Genomic DNA, 19,832 nt, shown 5'->3' on the forward strand with positions numbered 1-19,832 from the left:
GAAAAATACTGGAGATGTTATGTGTTGCTATGTGTTTATTTAAATGCTAGAGGCTGGGTACTTTGCATTCTGCTGTGCTTACATGGGTAAATTATTTACTTCACATTCACTATGGGTAAGGGTCTACCAAACTCGAGGAGGTGGCTGGCTGATTTTTTGGGCAGACCCCAGGGCCGACCACCATTTTTGTGGGATGAGTGCAGGGTGGACACCCCCATTCCTCTGATTGACTGAAAGGCCCCACAGACCTGCCCTTCCCCATAGATTGCCTGAAATTGCAGCTTCTTTGCCCTGATTAAGCCTGGGAAAGCTGTTAATCCAAATGTTATTAAGCATGGATTAATGGCTTCCCTGGGCGTAATCAGGGTAATTCTACCACTGTTTCAGGCCATCCCCTAGAAGGGATACTGCACAAGCAGCTGCACTGGGGTCACAGGCTGGCTGTGGCAGGCAGCTGGGAGGCTATACTGGGGTCTGAGGAGCCCTGGCCCAACTCATTGCTGGTGGTGGGTACAAGCACACAACAAGCTAGGCCAGGGTTCCACAGGCTCTGGTGCAGCCTCCCGGCTGCCTGCCACAGCCAGCCTGGGGCCCCAGTGCAGCTGCTTCTGAAGCATCCTTGCCTCTTGCTGCAAGCAACCATGCCTGGCCTCCCTCCCCCTACCTCCAGCCTCTGTCCCACCTCCACCTACCACTCCCACTCCTTGCTCCTCCTCCCCCTCCCTGCCCTCTTCCCTCTGCCCACCCCCTTCCTGCCCTCACCCCCCATGCTCCAAGACTGTAGGGCTTCCTGTCCTTTTCTCTGCTTGCTGGTAAGTAATTTTTTTTTTCTTTACAGTCAGCCCATCCAAATCAGAGACCACCATTTTTCACAAATCCTACCTGATTTTGAATTTTCCACAAAAATTGTACAATCGTGAATTTGGTAGGTCCCTAACCATGTGCACATACAGATATTCAGGAAGGCTAGGGGGAGATAGATTGAGATAGAACAAGAATAAATAAGCCACTGCCCTCTTACTTTCCATAGAACTCTTTTTTTTTTTTGCTACAGACATTAAAAGTAAAGCATCAGTGAGTTAAAAGATTGATCATGATCTAATTTTTTAAAAAGTTTCTTTAATTTAAAATGTGTGAAAACCCATTTCTTTTGAAGAAGCTTCATACCTTGGTGATAATTTGGACTCCTCTAGCAGTTTTTTAAATTCTTCTTTGGCTAGCAATAATTTATTTTTCCTTTCTTTGTACTCTTCTTTCATCCTTGTCTTGACAAACTGCTCAAATATCTTTTAAGGAAAAAGGAGACAAAATACAGCAATATTTATTAATAGTTTCTTTGCCATACACATAGTTGATTAAAGGTTTGCAGAATTCCAGAACTGCACTCCACTGACCCACATACCTATACAATCTGCTTCTAAGGTCTGATAATGTGTTTCACAGGAAAAAAATATCTATTTGGGGCATGCAAGTCTGCATTCAAATACAGAGTGCAGCCTTCCTGTCAGGGGTATAGGTAACTAGTCCTGTGCATAGCTCAACATTCATAAGATTTATAAGATTATACATTTCCATCTCATATCTGTCAAACAGATTGCATTTATTAGGTTTGAAGTCTGCACCTTTCCTGACCTATCTTAACTCCTGACTGTGGGCCAGAAAAGTGTCCATGATGCTAAGCAGCAATTTCATGTCCATTACACAAAGAAAAATTGAATCATGTTTCCACTGAGCTTGCACATGGGCTTCCACATGATGCACACAAGCAGACAAAGCTATCAATGCCAGTAGAAGAGCTGTAGGCCAGCTATGTAAACATATTTAGGCACAAAAAGATGCAGATACACCCCAGTGGGATTTCTTTGTTGCCAAACTCCCTTTAAAATCTATGGACGTTACATCTGTAGGCAGTTTTGAAAATTCCCCTTGGTACCAATCATCATCTATAATCACCTTAAAACACCTTTAAAAATCTGGCCCTTTAGTTTGCATTATAAAGAAACACAGAATAAAAATCAAGTATTTTGCCTTGAAATATCTATAACTGTTTAACACTAAAATACCTATTTGTAGGAGCACTATATCTGTTCCTTGTTTGTACTGGAAAAGGTAAACTAGCTGAAGCAGGTCTCTGATGACTTTCCATTCTTTCACATGTGCAAACATATATTTACAGGAAAGAGAAAGCAAAAAAATAATTTGGCAGGTAACTCCAAATCTTATCTTGTGCCTACGTAAAGGAAGCAATATTTCTGCAAACATACAAACTTAAAAGTGGAAAAAGAGAGAGTTAACATGTAGCTCAAGCCCAAATCATATATTAATTGATTCTATGTGCTCTTAGGTGAGTAAGTAACTGCATGTAGGGCAGAAATGAGGCACACAACTAGGTAAAATTGCCACTGCAAATTCTATCACCACGTTATCAATATTAGGAAACATATTATGATCAGTTTTGATTACTGCAAAATGTGCTCAGCTATCAATCATGCTGCTGTATTGTTCTGACTGTAAGTCAACATTTCTTTTCCCACAGAAAAAAACATCAAAATTGCCCTTGGGTTTTATATGTGGAGTCAGAATATTGTGAGCCTTGGGAAACTTTTTCTCTGGTACCTAGGATAATTTTTAATTTCAATGGCTAGGGACAGAAATCACATATAAACTGGTATAAGTGATCAGATACCGGTTCAAATCTGCAACACAGTGCATATCAACAATTTTCAAAATGGCCAAAACTGGTTTAAGATAAACCAGGATGGATGTAGTATCAGACTTAACTGAGTTAGGTTAAATCAGTTCATTGAACTTCTGTCCAGATCCCCTCCAGATTCAAGTTAACTCAAAGTCTCCCAACACCCCAGGATGCTTTGCACCTTCCCCACAAACCCCCTCCCCCACTCCATTGCAGGGTGGATGAGCTAGCCTTGGCCCAAACTGTCTGTTTCTCCTGAGCAGGGAGGACTTCTCTTGCACCCCCAGCTTCTGCAGACATGTGGCTGCCTTTCTGGAATCGAAATTGAATGTCTGTTCACTTGCTTATTGGTTCAATCTACACATCTTAGACTAACCTGCAAAGATTGAAATGATTCACCATCATGCTTTTGACTGTCTGTACTTAGTCAGTATGTTTATGGATTTAATTATTTGGAACTTTCCCTTGATTATTCAATTCCACTGAGAATTTTTTCCCTTTTTTGGGGAGGGGGGAGGGGAAGGGAAATGGGGGACAGGGAAAAAGCAGTTTATCTGTATTTATCTAGCTATATTCAGGGGAAAAGGTGTGTCTCCTAAAACTGAACATGAAAGTGTGGGGTTGATTAATAGAACGATATATTGCAAAATATTCTAGAAATACTAAAACATTAAAAATAGCTTCTCAAAGAGCATTAATTTCCCCTGCTAAAGCATAAGGTACATTATAGCTTCTGCTATAACATATAATTATTCTTGTCTGAATTTCAACTGTAAAAAGAAAATGAAAGACAAGAATAGAATTTAAATTCTTCTTTGTCATCTGAGAATTCCAAACAATAATAGAATTCTTAAACAATTTATTTATTAATGTTACGAGAAGTGATTCTCCAAAATGACAGTACTCGTTGACTATAATAAATCCATCTAATATATTTTCTACTACAATGCTTTTCACAGTTTCTTGGCATAAGTTTCACTCTATTTTCAATCTAAGTACTATAACATCTTTCCTCTAACTGGTAATAACCCCTTGGGAAATATTGATAAATAAACCTACCTAACTGCTAGTCTTCTGTAAAAGATACTTCCATTCCTCAGGCAGCCTCAGATAAATTACCCAGAGATACAAAGCAGGGCTCACATCATGATCCAACTAATCTAACATATGTTAGAGTCATGAAACACTTTTTTTTGGATGTAAGGATAAAAGCTTTCATGCCCTCTCTGCTTAGGACCATTTCTCTCCTGCCCTTTTCAAGCTAGAAAAGGGAAGAAAGAGGAAACATTAATAATGTATTGTTTAACTGGCCATCGCCTGGCCAGTGATTCCTCTATTTAATTTGTATGTAGTCTTCATGAACTCATCATAGGATTAGGGCCAGATTTCAGCCCTGAGTCTTCAAAACATTAGCTCATTTACATAATTCAAAAGACTGCATGGAAATTAATCTTCTGAATGTCAAAGGCTTGCACAGACGTATAGCAGAGATTATTTTTCTCCCACAAACTCTATTTCCACGTAAAATAAGGCATCAGTAAGCATCATTCACAGCAAAACTTTCCATGCATCTGATGACAGCATACATTATTTCTTCTACAATACATGAGCATGATGATTAATTAAGTCAGTAATCTATTTTTATTCTTTTCTCAGGTCACATGGAATCAAAGACAGTAATGTCTAAATAAATAGAACAGTCTGAAACATCTGAATACCTACAAATCCATTATTCAAAAGCCAGCTATAAAAGAAAATTTGGACCTAGAACAACAAGTCCTTCCATTTATATTTCTATCCAGCAAATCTTCTGAAACTTTAAACATCTAATTTAATTTTGCATTAATTACAACTATTTAGGTAATAGTCCTCAAAAATGCTTGAACTGGCTTATAGTTTGTGCATATTTTTCCAGAAGCAAATGAACAAAGCTTGATTCAGTTCTTAGATCAGTAAATCTAGGACTTTTTTTGTTACATCTCTTTCCAACTGGTCCAATTAATCACACTTGGTAGAATGTCACCAATTATTTTAATCCTCTAGTTTACTTTTCATCTTGAATATTTTCTTTCTCAGTACCAACATTAACACAACTTTGATCTTCTATATAAAGTCTTTAGTCTTCATAATCATTTTTCCTTGAGCATTTAATGTACCCCACAAATGAGGTCCATGTCAGCAATGTTTCAAGGTAAGGTCTATATGATATGTTTCTATTAGGAGTATTCATTATGTATTTTTATTAAATCATGTATATGGTTGATAACACAAAAGAAGCAATAAAGCTTGATAGATTGATCAAGGTCTAGGTGTTGTCCTTGTTGAGTCATTGGAGGAAAGGCAGAGCTTTCTTGCAAAGTAATCCTGTCTTCTTGTTTACTGCTATCCTTTATTAAACATTTTCCTCATTTCACAATCATGCATTACAAAAACATTTTAAATAAAATATAATTTGAAAATAACTTATATGGAAAGTATAAGTTAAAGTGTTTCAATATATGCATATAAAAAAGTACTGTTGTTATATGTCCTTATGCATTCTGTATCATGGAGAAGGTGGTGCCTCTACCTTCAGTTCCTCACTTATGGGGTCGCAAAAGGTTCACTTTTCTCCATCATCTTATTTGATACCTATTTGAAGCCATTAGAGGAACTACATAGACAATAGATTTGAAGTGCAAGTGATACTTGTAAGAAGTTGAGTTCTATATTTCTCTCTCTCAAAAGGTAACACCACCATTTCCCACCTTCCTCAGGCTCTTAAAACCATTTATTCACAAAAATACAGCTTGAACAGAAATGAATATCATTTCTGAATCATAGGAATAGGGCCATAGGAATAGGTCCAGCAATGGTCAAGGCAGGATCATCCCAAACTAATGCATGTCTACCATGCACTTGAAAACTTCCAAAACCTCTCTTGGATGACAAGCATCTCTTACAAGCAGATATGGAAGAATTCACCTTTTTATAACACCCCATTATGGAGAGTTAGTGCCCTCAGTTAGGTGGGTCTACACACTTAAACACACATACCTTTAATTCTACTAAACTATGAATCCTACTTTCCAAGATAAAATAAGGTGATTACTGTTGTTGTCAATAACAACAACAACAACAACATTATTATTATTATTTTAGTTTGTGGGTCATTGAGATGCTATGGTAATTGTTGGGCATCAAAAACTGACCAGAAAGGTTACATACATTATTAATACTCTTCTGAACTCACCTGTTTACGTTCTTCAGAGTTCAGTAGAAGGTAGCGTGGGTCAAATACTATTTTGTGTAACTCTTTTTCCCAAGTAGAAAATGCTGAGACCTAAGAAATACATGAAAGTATCTGCATTAAATACCTTTACTAAAGCTTTGTAACAAAGGGTTATGCCAAGTTACTAGGCAATGTTCACTATGCATTAATGTTACAAAAATGCTTTTGGAAAAAATAATATGCAATTTAGGAATAAAGTTTCTGGAAGGAATAAATTGAATAATCAGAATGAAGATAACTAAATTTGAAGTAAGAGAAATATTTAAGAAAATTGTCAACTGGCATAAGAGAACAGGAGAAAACAAGATGGTACTTCTGCTAAGAGGCTTTCTTGAACAAGTTTAGGAAAACATGCCTGAAGTGAAAAAAAACCCCAAAAAACTAAGCAAGCAAACATACACTTAAGAAACGTATTTTTCCAATCTCTTGGATAAATTTAAATTACTTTTTCATTTTCTTTTCGTGTTATTTTATAATTTTATTTTCTATCTGCCCCTCTTCAGCTCCTCCTCATATTAATGTTTTTATTCTGTTGTCTTTATTTACCTACATAGTGATCTTCTGACTTCTGATTGCTACTAATATTATTCCTTTAGTTTTTATTTCTCTGGTAGATTGTATGTACATTTCAAATTAGATTTACTTTTATCTTGTGTCCTGTTTTTGTTTTCTTTTTTTCCCTCTTTTTTTCCCCTGTTGCTTTAAATATAGCTAGGGCCCTAGCAAATTTACTGCAAGTGTGGGCTGCACAGGTTTAATTTTGCAGGTTCCTTTGCAGCCCTCCCCGCTTGCCCGATTAGTGAAGGGGCCCTGCTTGCAGCTCACCCTGCCAATCAGAACTGAGCTGCAAGTCACGTCCCTCCACCAATCAGCAGTGGGGTGGAGGGGGACTGTGCAGGGGAACCTGAAATATTAAAGGAGCCACAGCACAACACACTTTCACTGTGAATTTGGTAGGGCCCTAAATATACTTAATGGCACCTTTCCTTTAAGTTTACATAAACTTAAAACTTTCCTTCTGTATATGTAAATTCATTTACATAATCACAGACTTCTAAAATAAAGGAGAAAATATTATTTATTTAAATAAAAATACTTTTTGGCCTGGATTTGGTACTGGAAAAGCAAAGTTGAAAGCTCAAAAACACATTGGATAGTTAATGATACCTCTGAAAAGTGGCTGGGAAAATGAATTGTTCCTCAGTGGGTAAGAATAATAATATGCATCTGGCCATTTCTCTGATCAGTGCCACAATATATATTAGTATTGATTGCTATAGGCAAGCTATAACCATTTTGGTCATACTGCATAAGAAATAGGAATACACATTCCCATGCTAAATCAAACACAAAAGTTCAGTTCATTTAAGCAATTCATCTTGCCACCAGTCTCACATCACAAATCAGTATAAGAGTCAGATTATGTCTGCCAATGCTTGAGTGCACAAAAGAACTGATATCTATAACCCAAGAGTCATTATACTTTATGTAGCAATCATAATGCTTCCTTCCTTGAGCCCTCCACAGATGTTACTGAGGCACTGTTCACCAAATTTTGCACCCAGCATTCCACTGACTCCCATAAATATAATGAAATCCTAAATTACATTATTACATATTTTCTAAAAGGGGCTAAATTTGAGCTGCTAAGAACCAATGGCATTTGGTAACAGTATAAAAAGTCAGCTCATTCCAAACAAGTATATACACGAACTATGGAAAAGAGAAAAATTCTAATAGGCAATACTGGTCTTGCCTTTTTAGACCATGTACTCTTTGTGAGAGTTGCAGTCTCCATCTGTTATTGGAAAGGATCAATGCTTTAAGTGTTACCACAAACTAAGTAAATATTATTAAACTGTAAATTCCAAAAAGGCTTCCTGATGTCCTCAAATATGTCTCTGTTGTTCTTCATTCTTTCAGGGAATTGTCTAAGATGGCCAAGCAACAAATTCTGTCTCCATTGGTGCAGAATTACCAGTATCCGTCCATTGCCTTAGGTTCACTTACTTTACTTCCATTAGTTCAGTTATCAATTGAGTATTTTCCTTTGCAACAAAATTCCCAATATTAGAAACATCATTAAACTCAATAAGGCCGATGGGGCCAAAATATTAGATTTGAAAAGGTCTTCTATTTTCTGATTCACCTTTGTCCAGAAAGTTTTATGATGCAAGATCCTCAAAACATATGAGTTAAATCCCTAGCCTGCCTCTGACATCTTATATATCATCACTGTTAATTAGTTCATTAAAAGAAAACTCTGGAGTAACATAAAATATTCTAATCACCTCACCTAATTACAAAGAAGAGTAAATCACTAAAAAAATTAAGTGTGTGAAGTATAATTAAAACAGAATAATTAACAATCAAACAAGAAACCTTTGATGATGCAAAGTGGGTCTGAATGAATTGGCTTTCCTAGAAATCACTGGAAGCCAGGAAGTTTCAAAGTTATAAGCTGACTTCTAGAATGTAAAGGGATTGGTTAATATAACAGTTATGAACAGTGCCTCTTTCTGTAACATGATAGCTGTAAATGTAAAGAATGACCCTGGGAACCTATGGACATAAAAGCACAAGTGCCTATTGTTCAAGCTAAAGAAGACACATAATTTGAAGGGAGCACTGTATTAGTGCAGATTACACTTCCAAAACAACTGGAGATTTTGTTTTGTGAGTTTTGGTCTGAAATTGAGTTGGGTATATTATGTATCACCAGTGCCATACCAAGGGGTGGGGCCGAGCAGGGCAATAGCCCTGGCCACCAAAATGAAGGGGCACCAATAGATGCTGCCCAGCTAGGGCAGGGTGTGGGATGGAGCCATGAGGGTTTCACTGGGGGGCATGCAGGGATGGGGGGAGGGTGGCTCCCGCTGCTGCATGCACTTCCAGGCAAGCATGGCGGGGGAGGGGTGTACCACTCGGATCTATGTGCTGGGTGAGGGTGGGCTGCCGCTGGGGGCTTTGTCCCAATTGCAAACTTTGTTGCTATGGCACTGTGTATCACACAGCATGTGCAGACTAATAGTTAAAAGAAAACTATTTATGAAATGCCACAAAAGTAGTTGACATTCCTGCCATGTGCACATCGAACAATTTCCTCCAAACTCCTTCCTCCTGAAGTGCTCCTTCTGGAGTCTGCTACATATAGAACCTTCCCCATTCGATTCCATTCCTCCCTGTAAGCTCCAGGACCTTACCTTAAGTTTAGCATTAATCATGCAATCTTGCCATTTTATTCTACCCTGACTGTATATATCTTATGAAAAACATTTGCTGCTAAACTGTCCTAGTGATGGAGAAGACAGCAAAGGCCCTGCAGCTGTAGCCAAAGACAGACATTCAGTTTCTCCTGCGAGAGTCACCACTTCCCTAGGATCCCAGAAGAAACTATGAGCACACAGATGTTCAAGATTTTTCTCCTAGACCAAACATGGCTTCTCCCAGAAAAACATAATCTGGGAACAAGCAAGGTTAAGTCACTCCCAGGAGACTTTCTCCTGGGAGAGCGTGAACATTTGTAAAACGTTCTCCCTGGAAAGAAGCTACAGCACAAGCCTGCAGCATCCCAGTGCGCTCCCAAAGTACCTCCTTTGAATTTCATGGGGTAACATACATGCCTGTAAATGTGCACACCTAACAGTTTGCAGGATTAGAGTGTAAAAGTCTGATGCTCACTTCTACTACGAGTTAATACTCAAATCCATCACTAAGGAAACCAGAAGATACACTAAGGGCCTAATTTTGTAAAGTGGCTCTTAATCATATGGATAACATTTTATGGAAATAAATAACTGTATACAGAATCAGTTGAATAAATGCTAACACTTTTGTGTTACCGGGGTGTAGGTTGTAGCCGTGTTGGGCTAATTCATTTTTGTCTAACCACATTTTTGTGAGCAGTTAAATATAGCTGCATTAATTTTAGTATTAAAAAAAGAAAAATCAGGTCCCTTTCAAAATCAGTAAATATTCTATAATTCAAACCATGTGGTTGATTAAATAACCTGATATAACTAATTTATTCTGTCTGTACATTAATATATACTTCATCCATATGGTCAAATGTTGATTATGCTATAATCCTACATATTTTGATTAAAAAAGACTCTTTGACAAATAATATATCTTTGTCTGAAAATATATATGCCACCAAAAAAACCCAAAATACAATTTCATAACATCACTATGGCCAAAATGCTTAAGCTGTTCATTTCAAGGTTTAGACCAGTCACATTTCTTAACAATTATTTCTGATTTGTTTTTTTCATGTCATTTCCTTTATATATGGTAACTGTGTATATTAGAAAGAAGAGAAAAAAAGCACCTCTTGGTTAATGTGGGAGTTAGAGTTATAGCATGCTTGTTATATTTGTCATATTGCATATACTATTGTCAAAATTTACAAGGAATATATTAATCACCCTTATTTCTTACCCCTCTCTCCAGAAGCATATCTCGGAAATGGGTAATGCGCTCTTCTAAAGGAAGCACAATCTGATGTGCTGATGTTTTTACATTTTTCTCTTCAACTTCAACCTTCTCCTGATCAGCATTGTGGGAATATTCTGTTCTTTACCCATGTAAGAAAGTGAAGCAGGAATAAGTCAGTAAACACAGACAGAAGGGTACACTTTTCAACCCTCCACTTTCCTTAGAAAATTTCCCAAAAAAATGGGATTTCTCTTGTATACAGTAAGTAATATTGACACTACCCAAGTCAAATCTTATATGCTTATTAAAATGGGATGAATCTTGAAGATCCTTTAGAAGAGATGATGGCAAGCATTTATGTGGAAGTATAGTATGACTAGACTATGATCAAAGACTGCAACTGAAAATCAAGACATTAGACTGTGCTTCAAATGACATAGTTCTATATAATGTGTCAAGGAGTGAAGATTGCAGAGTAGAAACTGGAAAAAGCCATGTTAGTGTTTTTTTCTTGAAAGCTTAAAGGTCAACAATAATCTTCCTTTTATGTTCTCAAGCATCCCATAACTTCACTCCTAGGGGAAGTAATTTGGCTTTTTATCACATATACATGACCTGCTAGTGAAGAACCTGCCTCTTTATCTGTTCAAAAAAATCTTTGCATGAACTGATAACCATTTTCCAGAAAGATATCATATAGGAATAAATAGTGGTTTCCAAATAATTAATTTCCATTGTGTGAGCTATTACATTTACAGGGTCACTGTCATGCATCTAACATTACCATGTTTATTCCAGAAGAGAACATGAACAATTTACTTAAAACTTCAAACAGAGGCACATAAGGGCCATTTCCTCATCAAGTGCACTTTAGCACAGCTCAGTTAAAAGCCAGTGGAGGTACACCAATCTGCATCCTACCTTCTGAGGATCTGGCCCATATATTTTTAACTAAGTCCAGAAATCAATAATTTTTCTAAAAAACAACTTTTTACTAAAATTCACTGTTTATTCATGCCCAAGTGCTTCCTTGGTAGCATAAGCCACACTGCTTCTGTTTTAACATTACCTTTGTGGGGAACAGCTCCAGTAATAGAGGATAGGGCTATGCAAAATTTCATCAGCTGTTTTGTTTCAAGCTCAAAACAGCGAAATCAAATTAAATGAAAGCTTTGAACAAGCCTCAAAATGAAACAAGGTCAGTCAAAACATTTCAAAAGTTTTGAAATGTTTTGAGTTACAAAGCTAAAGCTGGGCTTGCTTGCAGAGAAACAGAAAGTAAGGAGAAGGAGAGGAAAGAGCGGGGAAGGACTGCTCTGACACTGACTGTGTAGCTGGCCAGTGACTGTGAACCCTCCCTGAGGTCCCTTCCAATCCCAGTGCTCTGGGGTCCCAGTGCCAGTGAGGGTGCGCCTTAACACACACACAAAGTCATACGTCATGAGTTTTGCTTGTTAGCATCTTGAGGTGCAGTTTCCCAGAAATCCCTGCACCTATCTCCTTGAAAGCTTGCAGGCTTTGTGGCTTCATAAGGAGCTATCCTCCCTGCTGTTTTCATTTGAATCAGGCAAGAAATGACAAAGCTATAGGCAGTTACATGATTCCCCCTTACAGCCTATGGGTGAAACGGCAAAATGCTATGAAACAGCAAAACAGTTTCAACAAAACAAAATGGAACAGTGCTTTGAAAGGAAACTAAACAAAACATCAAAATGAACCAATGTCCCTTCAAAATGGTGAAACGGAAGTCATAATGAAATGGTGCTGTTCCGCACAGCCCTAAATGAATTAGAGACTAAACTTGAGGACAACAGTAACTTCAAAAAGTGGGGATTGGTGGGAGGGGGTTGTGATGCAGATACCCGTCTACTAGGGATCCAAGGACATTTGCTAATATAGCTCAGAGAAACTAGGCACCTGGATTGAGGAAGTGTACACCATAAGCACACTTGTGGTGACAATAACAGTTAGACTCTGACAACTTGATTCAGATTTAAACTGGAGGCAGGCAATCACCAGATTCCAGGATTTCAACAGCAACAATAGAGTTGGACAAGTTCAGTTCTGGCTTGTACTCATCTCTACTATTTATCAGTAACAAGCCATCTATTCATTCAAGCCCTGCTTTATTAAAGGGCAAAAGATGTGATCATATTGGCAACATTTTTCAAAGCTGGATGCTAAAAGTAAAGTACTTATTGTTACTTTTGTCATTTTAATAAAAGTGGTCCAATGTTTAGAGGTGCTGTAGGTCTCATTGAAGTTAATTAACTTTAGAAACCCAATTTAGAATTTGACCATTGAATGTAATAACATTTTTATTTCCAAAGTCCTCTAACTTGAACTATATAAAGAGGGAAAACATTCAAATATACTTTTTCGCTAATAAATTACATCAGTCAGTCAATAATGCAATTAGTCCTAGCATATTATGTCCCTGCAGTAATTGTATTACACTTAAATTGCACTAAATGTTGTTATATATATTATTAGTGGATTCAAAAGTATTGCACTGTCACTCTTCATATTATGCTGATGACTTTTATATTGCATTAGCAATTTTCATTTTCCCCAAATCATAATATTCTGTAATATGATCCATGAACCTTAAATTCCAATTTCTAGTATCCCCAAAGATTTTTTTTGAAGCTGAAACTGATGAAAATACTAAATATTATTCAATCAGCTATGATCCACAAGAGATACACTCTCTTTTGGTTTGGGTAATAGAAGATGTTTCTATACATGAGTCTTTCATGTATTTTCACACTAAAAACTATAGTGAAAAAAGTTCTAACAGTAAAGGAATGCAACAAAGTATTTTAATTTATAGTTAAAAGGACACATATAGACAGATAATTTTACTTTGTACTCTATTACTATCTCAATTTTTTAATTTTCATATAATTCTTTTTCTTTAGCTGTACCAGCATTTACAGTTGAATACTATAAACTTTCCATCAGGAAAAGGATCACTGACTGCATCCACACAAGATGCTGGTTGCTCAGCAGTCTGTGACTACTGTGCAGTAATGTGGCATGGCAGAAAGCATGATGTGATGCTATTGCGCAGTAGTCTAGGGATACCGCACAGTCAGTATCATGAAAAGGCCATTCCTCGGCTGAAGGATATGAAGCCGTTCCTTCATACAGTATAATAATAAACAAGTACTAAATGACTGAGTGAGTCTTGCGTACATGTGGTCACTGAGTAAAAATCGCATCCTAATAGGAAATTAATCTTTAGACTTCATGGCTATGTTGGGATGAATAATGAAATTTCTCTCCTTGGGGCTCTCCTGCCATGCCTTGAAGTGATGGAAGAATAAGAAGTTAATTCCCCAATGAGAGAGGGTGTGGTAAGTCACCCCAGAAGCAGTATAAAAGTAAATTGGTTTATTAGTGAATTCCCCACAGCTTGTGGATAACCCTGGCTGTTCTCACAGCACACCATCTTCCTTCACCCCCCACTGCTATGCAACTTACTCCCCTGAGCCTGTCAGCTCACCTCTAGTCTCACTCTCTTTCCTTCCTTTGCAGGTATCAGCAGATTCTTCCTCCATGGGACCTTCTCTCTACCTGAGAATCAATCTCCCCTCTGTCTCTCTCTCACCTCTTTGCTTTGGCGGTCGCTGTGGTTACTATCACCCAGTAAGCCAGTCTTATCAGCAATCCATTCCAGCACTGGATTTGCTGCTCCTGGCTTTCCCCATTGACTCTCCTCACACCATTCCCCAGCTGGCAAAGAAAAGCCCCCTGCCATGGACTTTAATAGCCACTGACTCTTAATCAGGCAACATTCACCCTGGATGCAATCCCTCTTCTCAACTGTGTCTACTAAGTAATTATCTTTGCCTTGTCCCTGACCCGACTCTCCCCCGCACTCACAATTTTGTAGCACCAAAGAAACAGGGCTGTTCCTTGCCCTGTTACAGACTTCTTAATCTCAAGAATGATCATAGCTCATTTTCTTTAATACATTCTTTATATCCAACACTGACCAAATACAGCAAGATGACAGCCAAGTCTCAATCCTGAAGATGACCAGTGAAAACCTATCAGACAAAAATCTCTACTTCTTCCCACCAAGGCAAACTTGACTGTATCTATTACAAAATGTTGATCTTAAACAAATTCATCCTAAAGTGTCATATAATCTTGACAATTGAGCACTTAAATTTAGGGGTAAAATATAATTTTCATCTGATTAGTTACAGTTTTGAGGCCATATTTTACCTTCAGATGGAGATATTCAGCTTCCATTGAAGTTAATGGGACCCATGTGTTATCCAAAGCCTAAATAGCTCCCTTTCTGTTATCCTGTCCTTCACATGAAAGGAACCTTCAAATCATTTTAGTAAACAAATTAACTCTACTCACAATTGCACCGAGTCTTTAAGTAATTAAGATTAAGTAATCTGAAGATATTATTTTTGTACATTTAAAATAAAGTAACATTCTGCTGCTTTTGTATATAATATAATTAGACTGTTGTTAAGTATTTTAGGTCCTATAATTAAAATGTATTTAAATGTAAATGAAAATAGAGTGGTGTGTACAGAACTTCTTACAAAATTAGCTGTTTGAATGTAAAACCATTAGAATTTTAAACAAAGATCCAGGGCTGAAATAAAATAACGGTTTTAATAAAAGTCTATTGCACTAAAATGGAACTCTTCAAAATGAATTCAGTAGGCCTACTTGCACAGAACCAGCAATCACCCTAAACATACCAAGAAAGCCTTAATATACAGCCAAGCCCTCAGATACCTCCTCCATCAAATCTGCACTGAGGAGAACACCGATTACCACCTCACAAATCTCAAGAAGGCTTTCACTTAACAAGGACACTAATGGCTCTATCTATCCAGAGAGATAGACTGCATGCTTGAAAGAGCCACCTAGATACCATGTGAAGAACTGATACAGTACAGAAGGAAAACCCCCACAAATCAGACACCACTGGTTATGACATATCACTCCTCCCTCAAACTAATATAGAAAATCCTCATATAATTGCAACTCACACTAGAAAAAACCCAATTCTTAAAGAGATCTTCCCAAAACCACCCATCCTAGTCTTCAAACAGGCACCAAACCTTGCTAGCCTCATTACCATAAAGAAATTTCCTTTGGCCCAAAACACACCAAATGGATCCAGATCATGCCATGACAAGAAATGTAAAACCTGCCAACACATCTCCACTACCCCCACAATTATTACACCCCACAACAGAGTCATCAGAATTTCTGGATCTTAGAGCTGCACCTCTAGAAATCCAATATATCTTATCCAATGCACCAAATGCCCTGATGGAAAATACATAGGAGAGACCAAACAACGACTGTGCATCAGAATGAATTCACACTGGAAATCTATCAAAGACAAGAATACCCAATTACCTGTGGGGGCACATTTCTCACAAAAAAAAATTCTCTCTCAATCTCTTAGTTCTAATCCTCAAAGGGAATTTACAAAACACTTTTCACAGAGGATCCTACAAACTTCACTTCGTCAACCTCCTGGATACAAAAAATCATGGACTATATATAGACTAGGGCTGTGCAAAATTTTGCTGGATGTTTCATTTCGAAGCTGTTTCAATGTGTTTCGAGCTCAAAACAGCAAAATTGAAATTAAACAAAAGACTTCAAAACAAAACAAGGGCACTTGAAACATTTCGAGTTTTAAAGCCGGGCTTAGTTGGCTTCAGCTGGTCTCAGGCAGCAGCAGCAACCTCCTCTCATCCGGTGTGCAGATCCAGGGGCCCACACACCTGGGACGGCTGCAGACCTGTGCCAGACTCCTCCCAGGCATGCAAGCCCCCGGATCTGTGTGCCAGATGAGAGGAGGCTGCTGCTGCTGCAATCTTCTCCTGTCTTATAGATTCATAGGTTCATACATTCATAGATGTAGGGTCGGAAGGGACCTGAGCAGATCATCAAGTCTGACCCCCTGCCCTGGGCAGGAATGAATACTGGGGTCATATGACCCCTGGCAAATTTAAGCTCATGTAAACCCAGCTAGGTAATTATCAAGCCTCTTTTTAAAAAACCCTAAGGTAAGAGCCAGCACCACTTCCCTAGGAAGCTGGTTCCAGATCCTGGCTGCCCTGACTGTGAAGTAGTGCCTCCGGATGTCTAGTCTGAACCTACTCTCAATCAACTTGTGGCCATTATTCCTTGTTACTCCAGGAGGTGCTCGGGGGAACATGGTCTCACCCATTCCCTTCTAGTCCTCCCTGGTAAGTTTATAGATGGCCGCTAGATCTCCTCTCAGCCTTCTCTTGTGGAGGCTGTACAGGTCCCTTAGCCTCTCTTCATAGCCCTGTTCAGGTCCCTTAGCCTCTCTTTGTAGGGTCTGCTCTGCTGACCCCTGATCATGCAAGTGGCCCTCCTCTGGACCCTCTCAATGCTGGCCACATCCCTCCTGCAGTGCAGTGCCCAGAACTGGATGCAGTACTTCAACTACGGCCTGACCAGTGTCACATAGAGGGGGAGGATCACCTCCTTGGACCTGCTCATGATGCATCTGTGGATACGTGACAAGGTGTGGTTAGCCTTACTGACCGTGTCCTCACATTGGTGGACCATGATCATTTTAGAATCAATAATGACTCCAAGATCTCTTTCTGCCTCTGTGCTTTCGAGAAGGAAGTTCCCCAGCCTATAGGTATGCTGCTGGTTCTTTCTGCTCAAGTGCAGTACCCTGCACTTGTCACTTTGAATCCTATCCTATTCACATTTGCCCACCCCTGTAACCTGTCCAGGTCCAGTTGTATCCTGTCCCTCCCTTCTAGTATGCCCACCTCACCCCAAATCTTGGTGTCATCAGCGAATTTGAACAGGGTGCTATTCACCCCCTCGTCAAAGTCACTAATAAAGAAATTGAACAGTGCGGGCCCAAGGACTGAGCCCTGGGGGACTCCACTGCTCACATCCCTCCAGGTGGAATATGACCCATCCACCACCTCTCTCTGGGTGCAGCCCCCTAGCCAATTTGTGACCCATCTGACTGTGTAGGCATCAATGCCATAGTTGCCTAGCTTTTTAATGAGAATGGGGTGAGAGACGGTGTCAAAGGCCTTCCTGAAGTCCAAAAGACTACATCTACCGCAACACCTGCGTCCAATGATTCTGTGATCTGATTGTAGAAGGCAATCAGGTTGGTTTGACAGGACCTGCCCCTAATGAACCCATGCTGGTTGCCCTTGAGCATCATCACCCGTGATGGCCCCTCACAGATTTGCTCCTGGATAATTTTCTCAAAGAGCTTCCCCAGGACCAAAGTAAGACTAACGGGCCTATAGTTGCCTGGTTATCTATCCTCCCTCCTCCCTTTTTTGAAAATGGGGACCACATTGTCCTTCTTCCAGTCTTCTAGCACCTGGCCAGAGCACCACGAGTGCTTCTTGTGTTTTAAGTAATATGAGTTATGGCTGAACTTTGATGAAAGTGATTCTTAACATTATCATCAAGCATATTGTGTGTCAATTTATTCCATGTCCAAGGAACAACAGAATTTTGCTAAATAAGTTTATTTTTTACAAATTCATAGTGGGCAGTAATTGGCTAGGTTGAAATATTACAGAAAAAGACCAGGGGGTCATAGTGGATTGGAAGGTGACTATAAGCCACAAGAGTATATTAACAGGGGTATTGCACGCAAGTCACAGGATGCCATTCTTCTACTCTATTTAGCATTAGTGAGGCCTTACCAGGGCCACTGTGTCTGGTTTTGGGCTCAACATTTCAATAAAGATGTGGACAGATTGGAGGGAGTCCAGAGGACAGCAATAAAAATTATTACAGGCACAGAAAGCATGATATACAGAGGTTTGAATGTTCTCTGTGTGCATGGTTGATATGACAAGATTAGAAATAACTTTCTAACTATGAGAATCATTAAGTACTAGAGAGATTACCTAAAGAAGTCATAACATGTCCATCATTGGTTTATTAGGAAACATTTAGGGATGATTCTGCCTTTTGCAGGGAGTTGGACTATCCAGAGGACCTCCTGAGATCTGTTCCAGCCCTATTGTTTCTATGTTTTATGATTCTAAGGTCCCTAGAATATTTTAATTTATAAGGCAATTAAGATTACGTGCACCATAAATGTAACAGTGCTACATGTTCAACTGATTTATGTGCCAGAAAGTAGCAAAATACGTGGAAGGGGTGTAGTTTGTAGCAGTGTTGGCCTAAAGACACAGGCAGACAAGGTTCTTTGGGTCAATCTGATATCTTTTATTAGACCAACTCAAATAGTTTGAAAAATTCTTAGCAAGCTTTTGGGCACAAACACCCTTCATCAGGCTAAGGAAGCATCTGCTGATGGTCTGTGCTCTTCCTGGTTGGAGTGGGAAAGCAGCCAGAGGCCAGTAGGTATGCAAGAAAGCCAGTCAGTTAAAATGTAAATTGAGGTGGTCAGTAGATGAGAGACAGGGGAGCGGGGCACGGAAAAGGGGAATGAATGTAGCTGTAGTCAAAGGAAGAGACACAGGAGGGTGGGAAGAAGGGAATGAGAATAGCTGGCAAAAAGTGGAGAGTTTACCTGGGGAGTCAGATGTTGGGCAGGTTATCATGTGTCATAAATCCAATGTCTATATTTAGTCCATGATTTTTTGTATTTAGTAAATTGATGAAGTGAAGTTCATTCACAAAGAGCACAGACCATCTGCAGATGCCTCCTCAGCCTATCAAAGGGTGTTTGCTCCTGAAAGCTTGCTAAGAAAGCTTACTAATTTTTCCAACTATTTGAGTTGGTTTAATAAAAGGTATCAGATTTACCTAAAGAACCTTGTCCGCTAAAATACATAGGACATCTCTGTGGCCTGTTTTTATAGCACCATAATTAAACTTATAGCATGCCCATCCCAAGTCTGACGATTAGTTGCCTGTCCTCATTGGGACAGGGCTTGGCATCAGGATCAGGACAGCCCCAGTCCCGATGCTGAAAATGGGCATTTGGAGGAACATGTTGCAATGTGCCCCATTAGGGAGCTGTGGGGAAAGGCATTTAAAAATGCTAGGTTGGAAGGAGCCATGGGGAGCTGTTCTAAAAACTATATATTTTTGAACACCGGGGCTGTCCCATGGCTAGGATGCCCCTGGCTCCTGATTGATTCCTACTTGCAGCACTTGCAGAGTCCATACCCACAATCCCACATATAGGACTGAGGCCTATGGATTTGAAGTTGTGGCATAGGGGGAAATAGATTGACTCCCCTTGGTGCCACAGTTACACAGCTGTCTGCAGGTCTGTGGGTATCCAGCTTTCAACTTGACAGAGCAGGGGGAGCTTGAGATCCTGATCACAGTGAGGAATATGACAGGTTTTCCAAAAGAGACAAGCACACAAATGGAAAACCCAAATGATGGATTTCTGCTCTTATCACAGATAAAATTGATGATGTCATAAAAATC

General features: G+C 39.1%; 1 protein-coding gene across 1 annotated transcript in view; it reads right to left on the bottom strand.

The window, feature by feature from the left end:
• The window catches only part of TCERG1L (transcription elongation regulator 1 like), a 233,753-nt gene that overhangs the window by 777 nt on the left and 213,144 nt on the right, over positions 1 to 19,832 (bottom strand). Inside the window, exons 9-11 of the mRNA XM_025206707.1 lie at positions 10,407 to 10,542; positions 5,928 to 6,017; positions 1,168 to 1,286 (exon numbers count right to left, since the gene is read on the bottom strand). Of these exons, the coding sequence (XP_025062492.1) occupies positions 1,168 to 1,286; positions 5,928 to 6,017; positions 10,407 to 10,542 (345 nt within the window). The remainder of the gene's footprint in view (positions 1 to 1,167; positions 1,287 to 5,927; positions 6,018 to 10,406; positions 10,543 to 19,832) is intronic.

Source organism: Alligator sinensis, unplaced genomic scaffold (assembly GCF_000455745.1).
Source record: "Alligator sinensis unplaced genomic scaffold, ASM45574v1 scaffold1055_1, whole genome shotgun sequence".
Classification (NCBI taxonomy): domain Eukaryota; kingdom Metazoa; phylum Chordata; order Crocodylia; family Alligatoridae; genus Alligator; species Alligator sinensis.